At 40.1% G+C, this 14,643-nt stretch overlaps 1 protein-coding gene across 1 annotated transcript in view; it reads right to left on the bottom strand.

Moving 5' to 3' along the window:
* LOC104942095 (endothelin-converting enzyme 1-like) overlaps positions 1-7,724 on the bottom strand; it is a 14,610-nt gene extending 6,886 nt beyond the window's left edge. Inside the window, exons 1-2 of the mRNA XM_010767292.1 lie at positions 7,079-7,724; positions 4,646-4,784 (exon numbers count right to left, since the gene is read on the bottom strand). Of these exons, the coding sequence (XP_010765594.1) occupies positions 4,646-4,784; positions 7,079-7,207 (268 nt within the window). The 5' untranslated portion in view covers positions 7,208-7,724. The remainder of the gene's footprint in view (positions 1-4,645; positions 4,785-7,078) is intronic.
* Between the last annotated feature and the right edge of the window lie 6,919 nt (positions 7,725-14,643).

Genomic DNA, 14,643 nt, shown 5'->3' with positions numbered 1-14,643 from the left:
ACGGTATAAACGTGTATATCGTGTATAACGTGTTTCACAAACAAAATCGTCGTTCCCCAACAATCAGAACAAAACACACACAATCCTCCAGAATGATCCCCGTCCGACAACATTTCCAGACCTGGCCGTCCTTCCTTCCCTGGACGTCATAGAGAGGACCTATTTGTTCTAAAACAAAAGAGGGAAAGTTACTTTATCCAGTATTAAAAGTTTGCAGTTGGACGCTTTCTAAAACCATTTAACACTCCCTGATTTTAAACCGGGATAAAGATGTGCGACAAAAGTGGTCTATTTGTGTTAATCTGTATAGATCCTTTTTGTCGACTAACTCAGACTGGTCTGTCCTGTGGATTTGGTGAGCCTTCTCTCAAAGACCGACTTATCTTTCCTTTCGTAAACTCACTTCCTTCCTAGTCTATTTGGCGAAGGGAGATAAGATTACGTCGAGACACTAGTCACTCAAGATATGATAGGGAGCTAGAGGGGTAACACGGGCGGTGGTAAGTCGGGACTCGCGACTGACAGTAGTGGTGTCAAGACCCATTACAGGTAATTCTAGAAAAGTGGTATCTGGAACCTACTTTGCTGGCTTAATCTGTTAGAAGGGAGTCAGATGTACAATTCCTTCCGGTGTAACCTAAATAAGTTATGATAAGTTACAAAAACCGTTTTACGGGAAAAAAAAAATAGTCATAAGGGGTTTGCAATTCTCAGGGAGTATAAGGTATATAGTATTTTTTACACCGTTAAATGTTAATTTATACCTGGCTGCTAAACCCTTGTTACTGTTACAAGGAATGTATCTTGTAAATTGTGTAACTTGCTGCTGTTAAATACCGTCAAACTATGTGCAATATGTGCTTTATGTGCAATATATACTTTATATACATATGCCATCTTTAATAACTGTAATATATACTGGGCTGCTAAATCCTAAGAACTGCTACAGGATTTGTAGATTTGATTTGATCTGTATTTTTGAAAATTATGTAACTTTTTATCTTTTTTTAGCATATTGTTTATTATATTATAACTTAGTACTTTTTTTTAACGCGTGTAAGATATGCAACACTAAGCTGTCTGTGGCTCTTTCCTGCTGTAACGCTGCAAATGTCCCCTCTGTGGGACTAATAAAGGGATTCTGATTGACAATGCTGTATTCAACATCCTATGAATGAAAACTGGCAATTCTTTTTTTAATTAGTAGAAGGACAATCATTTATGATTATTTTACAGGGGATGTTTCCATTGTTCCAACTCAAATCGGATCACGCCAAACCTTGTTTTTAGTTCGATCTAAATTAAACCAAAACATATGTTTCCAGCATAGTTCCCAAACGGTTGGGACCGACAGGGATTGGATTGCCACAGGATTTCCGCCTGGTGTAAATAGAGTATTCTGATTCTTATTAAACCCAATCAGTGCTGGGTGACCTCAAGTAACTCAAGGACTGTGCTTGTGCAAAGGAGACTAGAGTCTTCTTTTTCACAATCAAGGACGCTCACTTTGTACTAAATACATGATAATTGTGTCCCTTAGCAGCTGTGAATGTGAAACTAGTGATTATATGTCCATCACATCTGCATTTGTGGCTGCTCAATAGTCCATGACACGTTTCTTCCCAGAGACAAATGAGGCAGCTTTGACTCTAATCTCTGCCACTCCCACCTCAGCTCTCCTGACTGTTCCTCCTCTGTGCTTTGGCAGAAGGAGGAGAGATTAAATATCGACTCCTAACGGCTTTTACCTTTGTCTTCTTAAATGGACATAACTCGTTATAAATTAAAGTGTGCAGATGAGTCGTCGCTCCCTCTGTAATGAAAAGGGACTTTGGCACATCGAGTGTGCCAAAGTCCAGACAACACATTCATCCTTAGTTTGAGACCTTCACTGGAAATAATTAAACTTTAATTAGACCCATTAGCTTCCTTACCTTTCATTGTTTCGCTCATTACAGCTTTTAACAAGTCATTTCTTTTATTAGCAGTCTACTTTTCATTATACCTAATGCTCTCTTCCCGTTTCATTTCTCCAGCCTCTTTCCTGCCCTTCTCACACCTTCTGCCCTTCCTTGTTTCCCCCCCTCACTATTTTCCTCACACTCTCTCCTTCCTAAACCTTTTGATTCCTTTATGCTTTCCATGCCTGACTCCCCATCCACCCGTTTCCTCTCAAACTCCTGCACACACAGATCATTCTGGATGTTGCTACATCCAAACAAAGCACACAAAGGTCCAGTTCATCCTCATGAAGAAGAGTGCATAAGAAAGGAAGCTGATATGGATTGTTTTCCTGTGTACCGATTAAGAGCCATGATCTACAGGCTGCTGTGTTGCTTTGTTTAAAAGGTCGGCACATTTTTCAAACACAATTCAATAGGCAGATAATGGTAGCAAAGTATTGTCTGTTTAGAATAACATTTTATTCTTCCATGAATGAATTCACTCATGATGCGTAGAAACAAATGACTAGCCACATGTCAGTTTGTGACAAAGGTAACTTCGTCACTGTGGACTGACGGCTTCGGGCCTTGTAATATTGTACATGTGATTTAGTTTGAAACTGTTTCCCCTCCCGTTTTGTCTGTGGCTGGTGATTGTGTGCACCTGGTGCCCTGTGTTGTCTCCTCCCCCCTCAATTGTGTCTTGTTGATTGATTAGTCTGTGGGCATTTAGACCCCGTTTACACGAGAACAAAACGGGTTGGATCCGCATAGTTTCTCTTGCGTATAGCCCTTTCATTTACACGAGGCCGTAACAAAAAGATAAAAACGGACCCCACAAACGATAAGGGGTCCCAAGGTGGATAGATTTGCAAACGAAACGCTCTGGGGGGTCCAACGGCTCCGTGTAATCGCCTCTATACGATCATTTCCTGAAAAAATAACGATAGCCCCGCCTCCCCCCCACCTCTCCCCGCTTCATTTGCTGCATGCGTGGTTCGCCACACACACAACAACCAATTTGGTGTATTTTGTGGGCGGAAGTGTACAGCGCCCAGTTTACAGGGCCCGGGGCATACAGTATGTACTTACAGCGTGGTCGAGCGCTTGTCGAGCGTCTCGTTGTTGTGGAAGTATCAGGGCCACCAATTTACAGTCCTGGCATAGTTTACTACAGCGTTCTCCAGCGTTCTCGTCCGGGAGAGCAGCACACGGGTCCAAACCTCCGCACGATACGTGTGCAACGGAAGACTTTTTGAAAAACGGATTACTGGTGCAATAAACGCAAACGTGTCCCGTGTGAGCAGCCACTTAGGCTCTTGGTTTCCTGTTCTGTGTAATTGGGTGTGAGACCTCCTTGTGGGCTGGCAGATGTGTTCAGGGAGAACAGCAGGGATTGAGGCTGTGAACTACTCCGTGGCAACGCATGGGTTGATCTTTAATAAATGCCCCCACCCGGTTTGTTTTGGGACGTTTTGCGCTCTGCGTCCCTTGGCTTCGCGTTTGGGCCNTGTGTTAAAATATGCACATATTTGATGAGATAATGGCTAATTTGCATATTTAAACATGCTATTTCAGAAAACTTGTAATACAAAAGACAATTGCCTTATTGTAAGTAATTAACTGGAGAAATTTCTAGCTGATACCTTTAAGTTAAAAAAATTACCCTATTCACCTGGGGTGTCTCGCCTTAAGCAGGGGGACACGTCTGGCACTGCAGGATTTGAGTCCCTGGCGGCGTAGTGTGTTACTGATGGTAGCCTTTGTTACTTTGGTCCCAGCTCTCTGCAGGTCATTGACTAGGTCCCCCCGTGTGGTTCTGGGACTTTTGCTCACCGTTCTTGTGATCATTTTGACACCACGGGGTGAGATCTTGCGTGGAGCCCCAGATCGAGGGAGATTATCAGTGGTCTTGTATGTCTTCCATTTTCTAATAATTGCTCCCACAGACAGTTGATTTCTTCACACCAAGCTGCTTACCTATTGCAGATTCAGTCTTCCCAGCCTGGTGCAGGTCTACAATTTAGTTTCTGGTGTCCTTTGACAGCTCTTTGGTCTTGGCCATAGTGGAGTTTGGAGTGTGACTGTTTGAGGTTGTGGACAGGTGTCTTTTATACTGATAACGAGTTCAAACAGGTGCCATTAATACAGTTAACAAGTGGAGGACAGAGGAGGCTCTTAAAGAAGAAGTTACAGGTCTGTGAGAGCCAGAAATCTTGTTTGTTTGTAGGTGACCAAATACTTATTTTCCACCATAATTTGGAAATAAAGTCTTTAAAAATCAGACAATGTGATTTTGTGGATTTTTTTTTTCTCATTTTGTCTCTCATAGTTGAGGTACACCTAGGATGAAAATTACAGGCCTCTCTTCTCTTTTTAAGTGGGAGAACTTGCACAATTGGTGGCTGACTAAATACTTTTTTACCCCACTGTATATGTAATGGACAGACATCAGAGTGGTATTAATCTTCTCATATCTTGGCATATTTCCCGACATTTTGAAATATTCTTTTGAACTACTCTCCTTTAGCTGGGGTGTTTTCTTTTGGAATTCTTTCTTTTGGAAATGTGTGTTGCTTTGTCCTTTGATTTGGCAATATACTTGTAGAACATTCCCCTTCTCAGGCTACTTCACAGTGCACTGCTGGGTTTCAGGAGATATGTCACCGTAGCATTGAGTTTACATGGAAATTGGAACTCACTCTGTTTGTAGAAGACCCCAGTCGTGATGAGAGATATGAACAGGCCTACGGACATGACGCACACTAAAAACAGCAGCCTCCGCTCCGTCTGTGTCCTGTCTGGCCAACATGTTGGACTCCGGCCGTGTAGAAGTGTCACCTGCACATACAAACACAAAAAACATTTAAGGTGCTTCAACGAATCCTTTAAGTCAAGTATAATCATTTTAAGCTTGGACATAAAATGGCTTTAAATCACATTAGCACACACTCTTAACAGCGTTCCTTTGTTGAATTAATGCTGTGTGGAAAATATTAGTCTATAGTCAAACAGCTTCTCAGGGACTTGATGACAGGTTTTATTTTAAAGCACAATGGCTTCACCCTGGTGGCGCTTTCAACCCTTCTACACAGAAAAGGTTACAAATTATTCTATTGTTTCCTGACTTCTAGTATAACATGCACTTGCTAAAGATGTTTTGCTTCTGCCCTGGATTATAACATGACACAATATTCCTGTTGAGCCACGCCTGCTTTGTTGTTGTTCACATGTAAACACGGCAAGACAACAGTTACCAGTTTAAAGATGTTCTGCTCCGAAGCTTCTCAGAAAAACATGAAAGAAGAAGAGGAGAGTGCATATTTTTTTGGTCAGATGCAGAATTTGTTTTGATAAATGATTGGTGCAGTGGCTTTAAAACAAGCACTCCCTGCTCCTGCATTTCTTTCTTAGAGAATATTGCTTTAGTTAAGGCTCCCAAGGAAGTTGATTTCTTACAGGAATGATTCCAAGGGCCACTTACAAATCTCTCAGAGGGCGCGTTTAGCACTTTGGCCGGTCGTAGAGTATCCCCGCCGTAAATAAATGCCAGATCTTGGACCACACTTACATCCTGTGGAAGTCAATTACCCCTGAAGTATATAAATAAGGATCCGATTTACTGCTATTAGCTTAGATTAGAGTTCAACAGTCAAACTGAATGCGACTAAATCAAATGCCAAAAGCCACAGTGGCTTCTTAATCCTTGGAGCTTAGAAAATCGGGTTGGTTTGGACCTAAACTGCTTTGTGGGTGCAACTGTGAAAATCCCCCTGCTTATCCTGTGCCATTTCCAAATGTAGTATTTCAAAACGCAATTTTATTATCCCGGAAACCACGGCATAATAATGATAGCAGGAGCGCTTATGCTCAAGCACATTGTTTGAGCTCTGTATACTTTTGGTCAAATAAAGTAGTGCTGAACGATGTGCTTGTTCTAAAGTTAAGAAGTTGAAGAAAGGGCACAGAGTGTATATTAAAGAGCGCTTGTAAATTCCCAGAGAAAACCATTTCACAACTCTACTTTAAAATAAGGAATAACAGGTATGGAAATAAAAAAGGAGGAGAAACTAATGTTATTCAGAAGCTACGCCAATATGATAAGTGACTAGTTTTTTTTACATATTAATAGTGAAAAGGAAGTCTGTTTGAAGAGAATTTTGCAAATTAACTAAGATTTTTAGGTCTTACAGTGAGACAACTTTGTGTCAAATGTTTCTAAATTTCCGAATTCAGTTAACTGCTGACAAAATTAAATTACATGTCACTTGCTAGACGGTTTTATCCAAAGCGACTTACATACTCAATACAGTGGACAATCTCCACAGGAGCAATTTGGGGTGAAGTGTCTCAGGGACACAACAACATACTGACTGCAGTGCGGTTTGAACCTGTGACCCCCTGATCCAAACACCAACGGACAACCCACTGCAACACACGCCTCCGTGTTTTTACACGCAGAGATGCCGGATATAAAATATTGGTCTTCTCTTTTTCTCTGATCCTGCATAAAATGGTCTGTAAATTGTCATAAACAATGACTTACTGATGCCAAAATAAAAATACAGATCTAGATTGTAACATTAGTGCAACAAAGTGTTGCAATGCCATGTAAAAGCTTGACAGTTAGCAGGATTTAATAACTCAACTGATATAGGGGTAAAGCAATTATTTTACAGTATTAAGAGTCTTTCTAAGTGTAGCATGACACTTCTGTCTAGCAGGTTAGTGTGTGTAACATATCATTAGAGCTCCAAAAAAGATATTTACGTCAAACAAGAAAAAAGAAAAGGCTTTATATCGTGTCAGAAGTCTACGGATGAAATCACACAAGTTGATGGCACACATTAAACCAGGAAGTGTCTGTTTTTCTTTTAAACTGCACCTATAAATTGTGTTTTAGAAGTTTACATTTTTCTCAAGAATTGTGAAACTTTTACTTGACAGCAGATTTATTTTACAAATGGATCGATAGACGAGGAAACACCTTGAGTACCTCTTGTGTAATACCGTGAGATACGATGAATGTGCATTTGATTGTTTTGTATACCTTTTAAGGTCTATTCATTTTTCTTATGTAAAGTATTATAATAACTGAGTTAGCTATTTTTAAAACAGGGTATTTGAGAGTTTACCTGCATGGGTGATGATGGGTAGATGTCGTCAGCGGTGGAGTCCACCAGGTCCTCCTCATCCAGCGTGGCTCTCTTATAGGATGACATCTGAAAAGTCAAATTCAGAAAAGACTCTCTCAGTGCTTCCATGTCTTTTCTTCTGGCCCCTCTCCTCTCCCTCTCCTGATGTGTGTGTGAGAGTGTCTACTCCTCAGCAGTGTCTGAGGCTTCAGGGCAGTGTTTCCCTCTACAATCCATCAGCAGGAATTTGGTTTGTCTGGTTGGAGCACTTCCGCTCTAACAACTGAGTTAATATGCAAAAAGTGTGTCAGTCCTCTCCTTTCAGAAGCACTTTTCCACTCTCTTCAACCCCAACAAAACCTCTCACAGCCCCCATGGCGTAGGGCAGACACCACCCCGGTTTCAAATGTCACAACACAAACAAACAACGTCCTCTTGAAAGTCCTTGTGAGATTTCCTCGTGGGTCTGCTTTTCCTCTTTAAAAGATTTGCGACTCTTCCTGGGCAAACTTTTTTCTGGACTTCCTGCTCAGCCCAGTCTGTGAAGGCAGGCACGAGAGAAGACGGCACTAGTGGAAAAACAGGAAGGAGCTCTGAATTGAGCAAGTTACATGACTTAGGCAAAGTGTGTGGGATTGATTGTGTGTGAGTGCATTCCCCAATGTGGTTTCACATAGATTTGGGGAGGGACCTTCACAGTTGCAGTTCACTCCCATCGTCCTTTCTATAAGACATGATAGACTCGGGGGAGGAGCCCTTGAAAAACATCCTCCTCCCACATGCTTGTAGTTGCTGCCCCTGGCAACCGTTACCTGATAGGCAGCTCTTCTCCAGTTTAACCCTTCACCCACACAGCCACTGACACATGCTGCAAACAAGGCATTTTGTATGTTTGCTCAATAAAGGCAGGCCGTTAGAGCTAGATTAAGAGTGTATCGAGAGGATGGTAATACATATCTGAGTAAAACAACTATAGGTTTAAACTAATCAAACAAATTAAAATGCTAACATAACTACTTTTCATAAAATCAGTAAGCAGGCTCTTATGAAAGTACTTTTTGTATTGTTATATATTGTAGTAAGGTGGGCACATGTTTACTCTACCTTCATATGTTTATAAATATTTGTATTCAATTTTGGTATTGCACCTACTAAATATATTAACTTATTTTATGTATATGAATGTTTTTATTCAATATTATTTCCTTTCATTTTTACTTCTTTCAATTTTTGATTCATGTCATACACCACTGTAGATATTGTAATACACACACATTTACATATTTATTGTCATTATATAGTAGCAAAATGTGCACATTTTTACTTGACCTTCTTATGTCTATATACATATTATATATTTGAATTTCACCCTTATATTTTAACTTCCTAAATGGACCTAGGTATGAATGTTTTTATCATATTTTATTTTCATTCTGTTTTTCATTTATGTCGTACAGCACATGATATGTTGTTTGTTGTTATATTGGAGTAAATGGTGCACATTTGAACCTTACCTTCTTATGTTTATATCATATTTTGTTATTATTCTATTTTTGTTTTTATTGTATTTTATATTATTCAAAGGGTAGCAAATGTCACAAAGAACAATCCCTCAGGATAAATAATGTATTCTGATTTTGATGATGGTGATGATAAAAAAATCACCATGTGTACATGTAGTTTATCATGTTTATTTAAACATATCTTAAATAAATACTAAAAATACAACAATTATTCCAAAAAAGGGCCTGTTATGCATCCAGCATATAGACAATTAAAATGTGCAATCTGTTCTTCAGCTAAAAGGTTACACTACAACACAATGAAACTATCAGGCCCAGTGAGACACATCATTCTGGTCACTGTTGAAATGTCTACTAAAATACCTGTAATTTACATGATCAAACACATTATTGATCTTGGTTCAAATAAATACAATTTGATATTGATCTTATTAGACAAAGGTCCTTTAACTGACATATGAGCCGCTACAGAAACATGTTTACATCTGATTCTGGTACAGCACAGCTCTGTAGAGAAGGTAATAATTAACCTCAGCTGTCTGAAGCCTGACGGGGACACAGCTCACTGCAGACTGATTGCTCAACACTGTGTAATATAGTGTAGAGGTTACTCATGACTATACAACAGTATAACTATCAGTACAATCTCACTCTCTCCTTCTGAACATTTACCTTCATGCTCTGGCTTGCAACTTCCCATGTAAAAGGGCCCTATTTTTTTTTTTCTCATTCTGCCTGTGCTGCAGCACCTCTTTTAACCGTCTGTCTGATAGGTTAGCTGGCATGCTCTTTTTTGATTGGTCAACTATTAGAGATGTCCCAACCCTGAGGAAATCACTTATGTGTTGGAGCGCAAACCAAAAGATGTGCTAGCATAGAGATAGTGTTAAATAGTGATGTCATTATTTTATGGAGGTAAACAAAGGAGACCATCATGGCGTTTCAGGCAGGGGGGGGAGTGTGTGAAGGAACTTGTTGGATTTAAGCCTTTGCAGACCATTTACATGCACAAAAACCATATAACACACTACAGGAAATCCTAAAAAAAGCCTAATAGGACCCCTTTAACCTTCACAAGGTCACACCAGTGGCTGAACATCAATGTTTACTTGATGAAGATAGATTCCTTGCAAACACAATCCAGTGAAAGATTCACACTTTATTTGATGCCCCACATAAATATGAAACCAAGGGGAAAATCATCCCATCGCAAGCATTACACATTACAGGGAATTCCAGGCACACTAGATTCTTGTTAACCTTCCCACAAGATGGCAATAAATCCGCCCCAGCAACACCACAAGGAGGGAATTGATCTTATCTTCATTGTAACACCCTAACACCACATCAAATAACACAGACCCTTCTTATGTTACTGACGTATTTAAACTGTGTTAAACCTAGCCCATGGTCAGTCAGGTCACATTATATGTTGGGACAAAAGATGGAGGACCAAAGTGGTGAGAGATGCAGAGGGGAGGGAGGGAGGAGAGAAGTAAGAGTCCAACCAATTGTTTTTAGGATGCTTTCAATTATATAAATGGCTTCAAATGACCTATAGCTGAGAGCAAAAAGAGCTTAATGGGGTTATTGACGTTTATTTCAACACGCACACTTCGCTTGTTTTCCATCAGTATTCAACCCACACTCCATTAAAGGGTGTTGTAGATGGTAACAAAACAAGTGGATGATGCCTATCTGTCTGTTTGCACTTGCCTTTAATTGAATTGACTTTGTTTATTTTCCTGAAGGATCCTGGATATCAGCCAGTTGTGATCCTTGGCTCAGATTTCACAAAACGTAAAGCTATAATGTTGGATGTTACAGAGACAGATCAAAATGCAGATCCCACTGTTCTGATTGGATTAGAAGAGAAAACGAATTGTAACTAAGATTTAAAGCGGTGTGTAGGGATGTCACAACTATCTTTATTACTCCAGGTATCAGGTCAGGGCTTGAGACATATAACGTCCCCTTAACCATTATAACGTAAGTAAGACCAAGAATCCTGGAGACCAACATTATTATTATTATACTATTTGTGGAATAGCAAGGGGGGTAAGTGGTTTGGGGCTTCTTACCCTGATTTATTTTTGGATATTTACATTTCTATAGTTTGTATCTGTATGTTTGTGTTATCCTTTAAAGATGGCTTGAACAATTAAAAGGTCCCTGTTGTGCTTTTTGGCCTTCTCCCCTTTCCTGTAGTGTGTTGTATAGGTTTTTGTGCATGTAAATGATAGGGCTGTACCCGAATATCCGAATATTCGTTCGTTGGAGTACTATTCGGGTTTCAATTTTGTTATTCGGATATTCTTCTTTCCTTTTTTTTGGAAGCCTTTTTCACTGCGGCTGCCAAATTGAATTTATTGAAAACTCCAATATCAGCGTAAGAGCTTGTGCCTCTTCGGGGGGTGCTAATACTTAACCATAAACGTTATTGTTTACTTTCTTCGTCTTTATAATGTAGATATGACTTTTTCTTCGTTAATCTCCGTCACGTTGTTTCCATAGCAACAACAACTTCCTGTCAACAGCGCTAACTCTCCTTCAAATAAAAAAAAAAGTGTGTCCATACAAAATAGGAAACCAAGCCAAATTACATTTAAGACATATACAACTGCAACGAAAGTAACAAACACAATGCAATATCCATTTCAATTTCAAAGAACACAAGTTGGGTTGTATACATTAAAATACTATAAAACAACAATACTGTAGAATAACAAAATGAATGCCGTGAATAAACCGAAATACACGTGTTGAAGCGGTTCGTGGCTGATTACTACCGAATATTCGGAGCCCGAAAAATGGTATTCGGGACAGCCCTAAATGATCTGCAAAAATCCCAAAGTTCCCCCGACAGGGAGTTTCTGTACCACACCCAGCCTGAAACGCCTACATTTCACTCCATTGTTTACTTCAGTAACATAATGACATCACTATGAAACAATCACGTTTCTATTGGATATCGTTCCAACACTGTATGTGATAGGGTAATGTGCGGGACATCTCTAAGTGGTTGACCAATCACAACACAGCCAGCTGACCAATCAGAGCAGACTGGGCTCTGGTTTCAGACAGAGGGTGAAAAGAGGTGCTGCAGCACAGGCAGTATGAGAAAATTAAAGAGCTTTTTGAACATTAAAGCATAGAGCCATGTCACAGTAGAGACACAAAATAGAAATATGAAACCTGAAAATTAGCGTAATATGTCCTCATTAGTAAACAGTTGATTAAAACTTTGTAAAATGTGACATTGCTTACTGTGGTGCAAAAATGACTTGTATACAATACACTAGGGATGCACTGAATATTCGGCCACCGAAAATTATCGGCCGAAAATGGTTAAAAAGGCCCTTTCGGCTTTCAAATGTTCTCACCGAATGTCAGAGAACAGGGTTACGTTGATCATACTCCGCATATTTGTCCGGGAGTTTTGATTTCAAGTGGTGGAGTAACCGAAGTGGTGAAAGTCTTTGCAGTTACACCCCCTCGAGANCTACCAGGAGCTGCCTCCTTCTTCGAACAACTGACGCTCCCTTCCACCAATCAACGCAAGCAAGCCAGATAAAAGTAAAATCGTTGCAATTCTACCTCAAAACGGGATTCATCTGCTGGGTCCATTTTTGGTCTGTTCGTACTGTCACGGCGTTTGTGAACAAACCACGGACCCAAAGCACGAGTATAAACTGAAACTCCTTTTATTTCAAGCTATGAGTATATATCATTGTTACAATGACAAACAGAACACTCACTGCAGAACTAGTCATGAACAAGACGAACCACAAAACAGACAGAAAAACCTCAGAACTTAAATAAACACAAGACTAATCACAACAACAAGACACAGGTGAGAGGAGGAGAAAAACACAGGGCCCAGGTGAACATAACAGACAATTAGAACCCCGACAGCCAGGGAAACTAATGACAAGAGGAAAACACAGGGGAAAAGGACCAGACAATAACCTAAAGGAAACGATACATGGAAAAGCAAAAACACCCAAACCTACAAAAGCTATAAATTGACGTAACATGAGAATCGTGAACATAAGTTCATTCATACACACGTCACAGAGTTCTTAAAGAATGCAGTAAAAGGGAGGAATTGCTCCTCTATCTGCTCAGTGATCCAGAGCATGGGCTGTGTCACATAAACATCATTACACGTCAGTCGGACAAACAGACACTCTGTCCTCTAACTTTAGACCCCGTCCACACAGAGACGAAACGGGTTGTATCCGCTACATTTCTCTATCGTATAGAACAGCGGTTTTCAAAGTGTGAGGCGCGCCTCCCCTGGGGGGCGCCAGAGAGCTTCAGAGGAGGTGCAGTGTGAGAAAAAAATAACGAGAAACAGTGAAATCTAGCTAGTTCACTAAAGCTAACTTTATACGAGCGGCAACATGGATCCATTTTTAGTGAAGTTACCTAAAGTGAAAGAGGAGACAGCGTCTGGCAGAAAACGCCAGCTTTGTTTTGAAATAAAAGTTTTGGCTCATCGGACATTTATGAGAGAAAATCCCTAATGTCCGAGTGCAAGTGAATGCAGCACAAGACGCGAGCCTTGTAACCCCTCCCCCGGCCCTGGCGCGAGCGAGGAAATGTGATTGGCGGCGATTTCATTTGAACGGGACGGCGCATTCGGACCCCAAGTACTGAAGGAATTAGGTATTTGCGGTCTACAATGACAGAGAAGAGCCTTTCAAGTTTGGCTGTACTCAGCATTGAATCAAAACGCACCATAGCTTTAAATCTTAATAACTTTGTGAGGCGTTTTGCTGAACAAGATGGTAATCGCCGCATTCAGCTGTTATAGGCATGCCAACTTGATGCTCTGCTCACGGATGACTCGATGAGCATAATAAACTGTTAAGATAATGACCTTACGTGTGTAAATATATTTTTTTCTTTGTGGGGGTCTGGCCCCAAAAAACAGTTTTAAGTTCTGAGAAAGTAAAATAAGACGTAAAACTTCACTGCCCAGCCAAAAAGAAGTAACCACTTTGATTTAAATAGGCCAGTAGGTAAGGACTTTCCACTGGATCATAACTGCAGCGATGTACATGTTTTAGCTGAATACAATTTTTTTAACCCTAACTGATGCAGTTGGTCACTTCTTTAATGTTTGTTCTTTCTGATGTAAAGTCAAGGTTGTAAGTGTTTGCAATGAAGTTGTGGGGCGCTGAACTGTTCCTTTGATTCTTTTGATATATGATAGTAATTACTTGTCTTTCAAATTTGAAGGAGGGTGAGCAAGCATCTTGAGGAACATTCATCATTAACTCCTCCAAAAAATATAGTTTATTCAATAATAAAGGAATATGTGAATCATAACAGTGATTGACAGCTGATAGGAATAATATGATTTTAATAGTATCAAATTAATTTAGACAAACATCGATGAGACAGTTAATTAATTTACTTATTGCAGCAGTCTGCATAGATTTGATACCCCTGCTGGTCTAAGAGTGAGACAAACTCATTCAGTTATTTTTCAGTTAAGCATTCATTAAATTAAGTCTGCCACCTTATATATTTATATTTAAGGCTTTACTGATGTGCCACAATAATGTCACCTATGTTATTGTGTTAAAATATTAATATTGTGGCTTTCCAAGTTAACATTGATTGATATGACTGCGATTAAATCAGCATATACTTCTGCCAGGGGATGTCACCCCTGAAATTCTCCACCCTCTTGCCACCCCATGAATATTTTTTCTAGATCCGCCCCTGCTGTGCTGCAGCACCTCTTTTCACCCTCTGTCTGAAACCAGAGCCCAGTCTGCTCTGATTGGTTAGCTGGCCGGCTCTGTTGTGATTGGTCAACCGCGTAGAGATGTCCCGTCCCTTAGCCTCTCACATACAATGTGCAACGTTGACGACCGTCTGTAGTCTCGAAAACGTTTACCTACCATATGACGTTAGGATGGGGCCCTTTCGTCTATTAAGTCAGTCGGACAGAGTGGTTACTTTCCACAAAAATTTTTTTTTGTTTGGTATACTGTAGTTATAAATTGTGTCAAAGATATAAACGAT

The sequence above is a fragment of the Notothenia coriiceps genome, unplaced genomic scaffold (genome assembly GCF_000735185.1).
Source record: "Notothenia coriiceps isolate Sejong01 unplaced genomic scaffold, NC01 NC01_scaffold00004105, whole genome shotgun sequence".
Lineage (NCBI taxonomy): Eukaryota > Metazoa > Chordata > Actinopteri > Perciformes > Nototheniidae > Notothenia > Notothenia coriiceps.
Note: the sequence above shows the minus strand (reverse complement) of the source record. Positions and strands in the feature narration are given on the sequence as shown.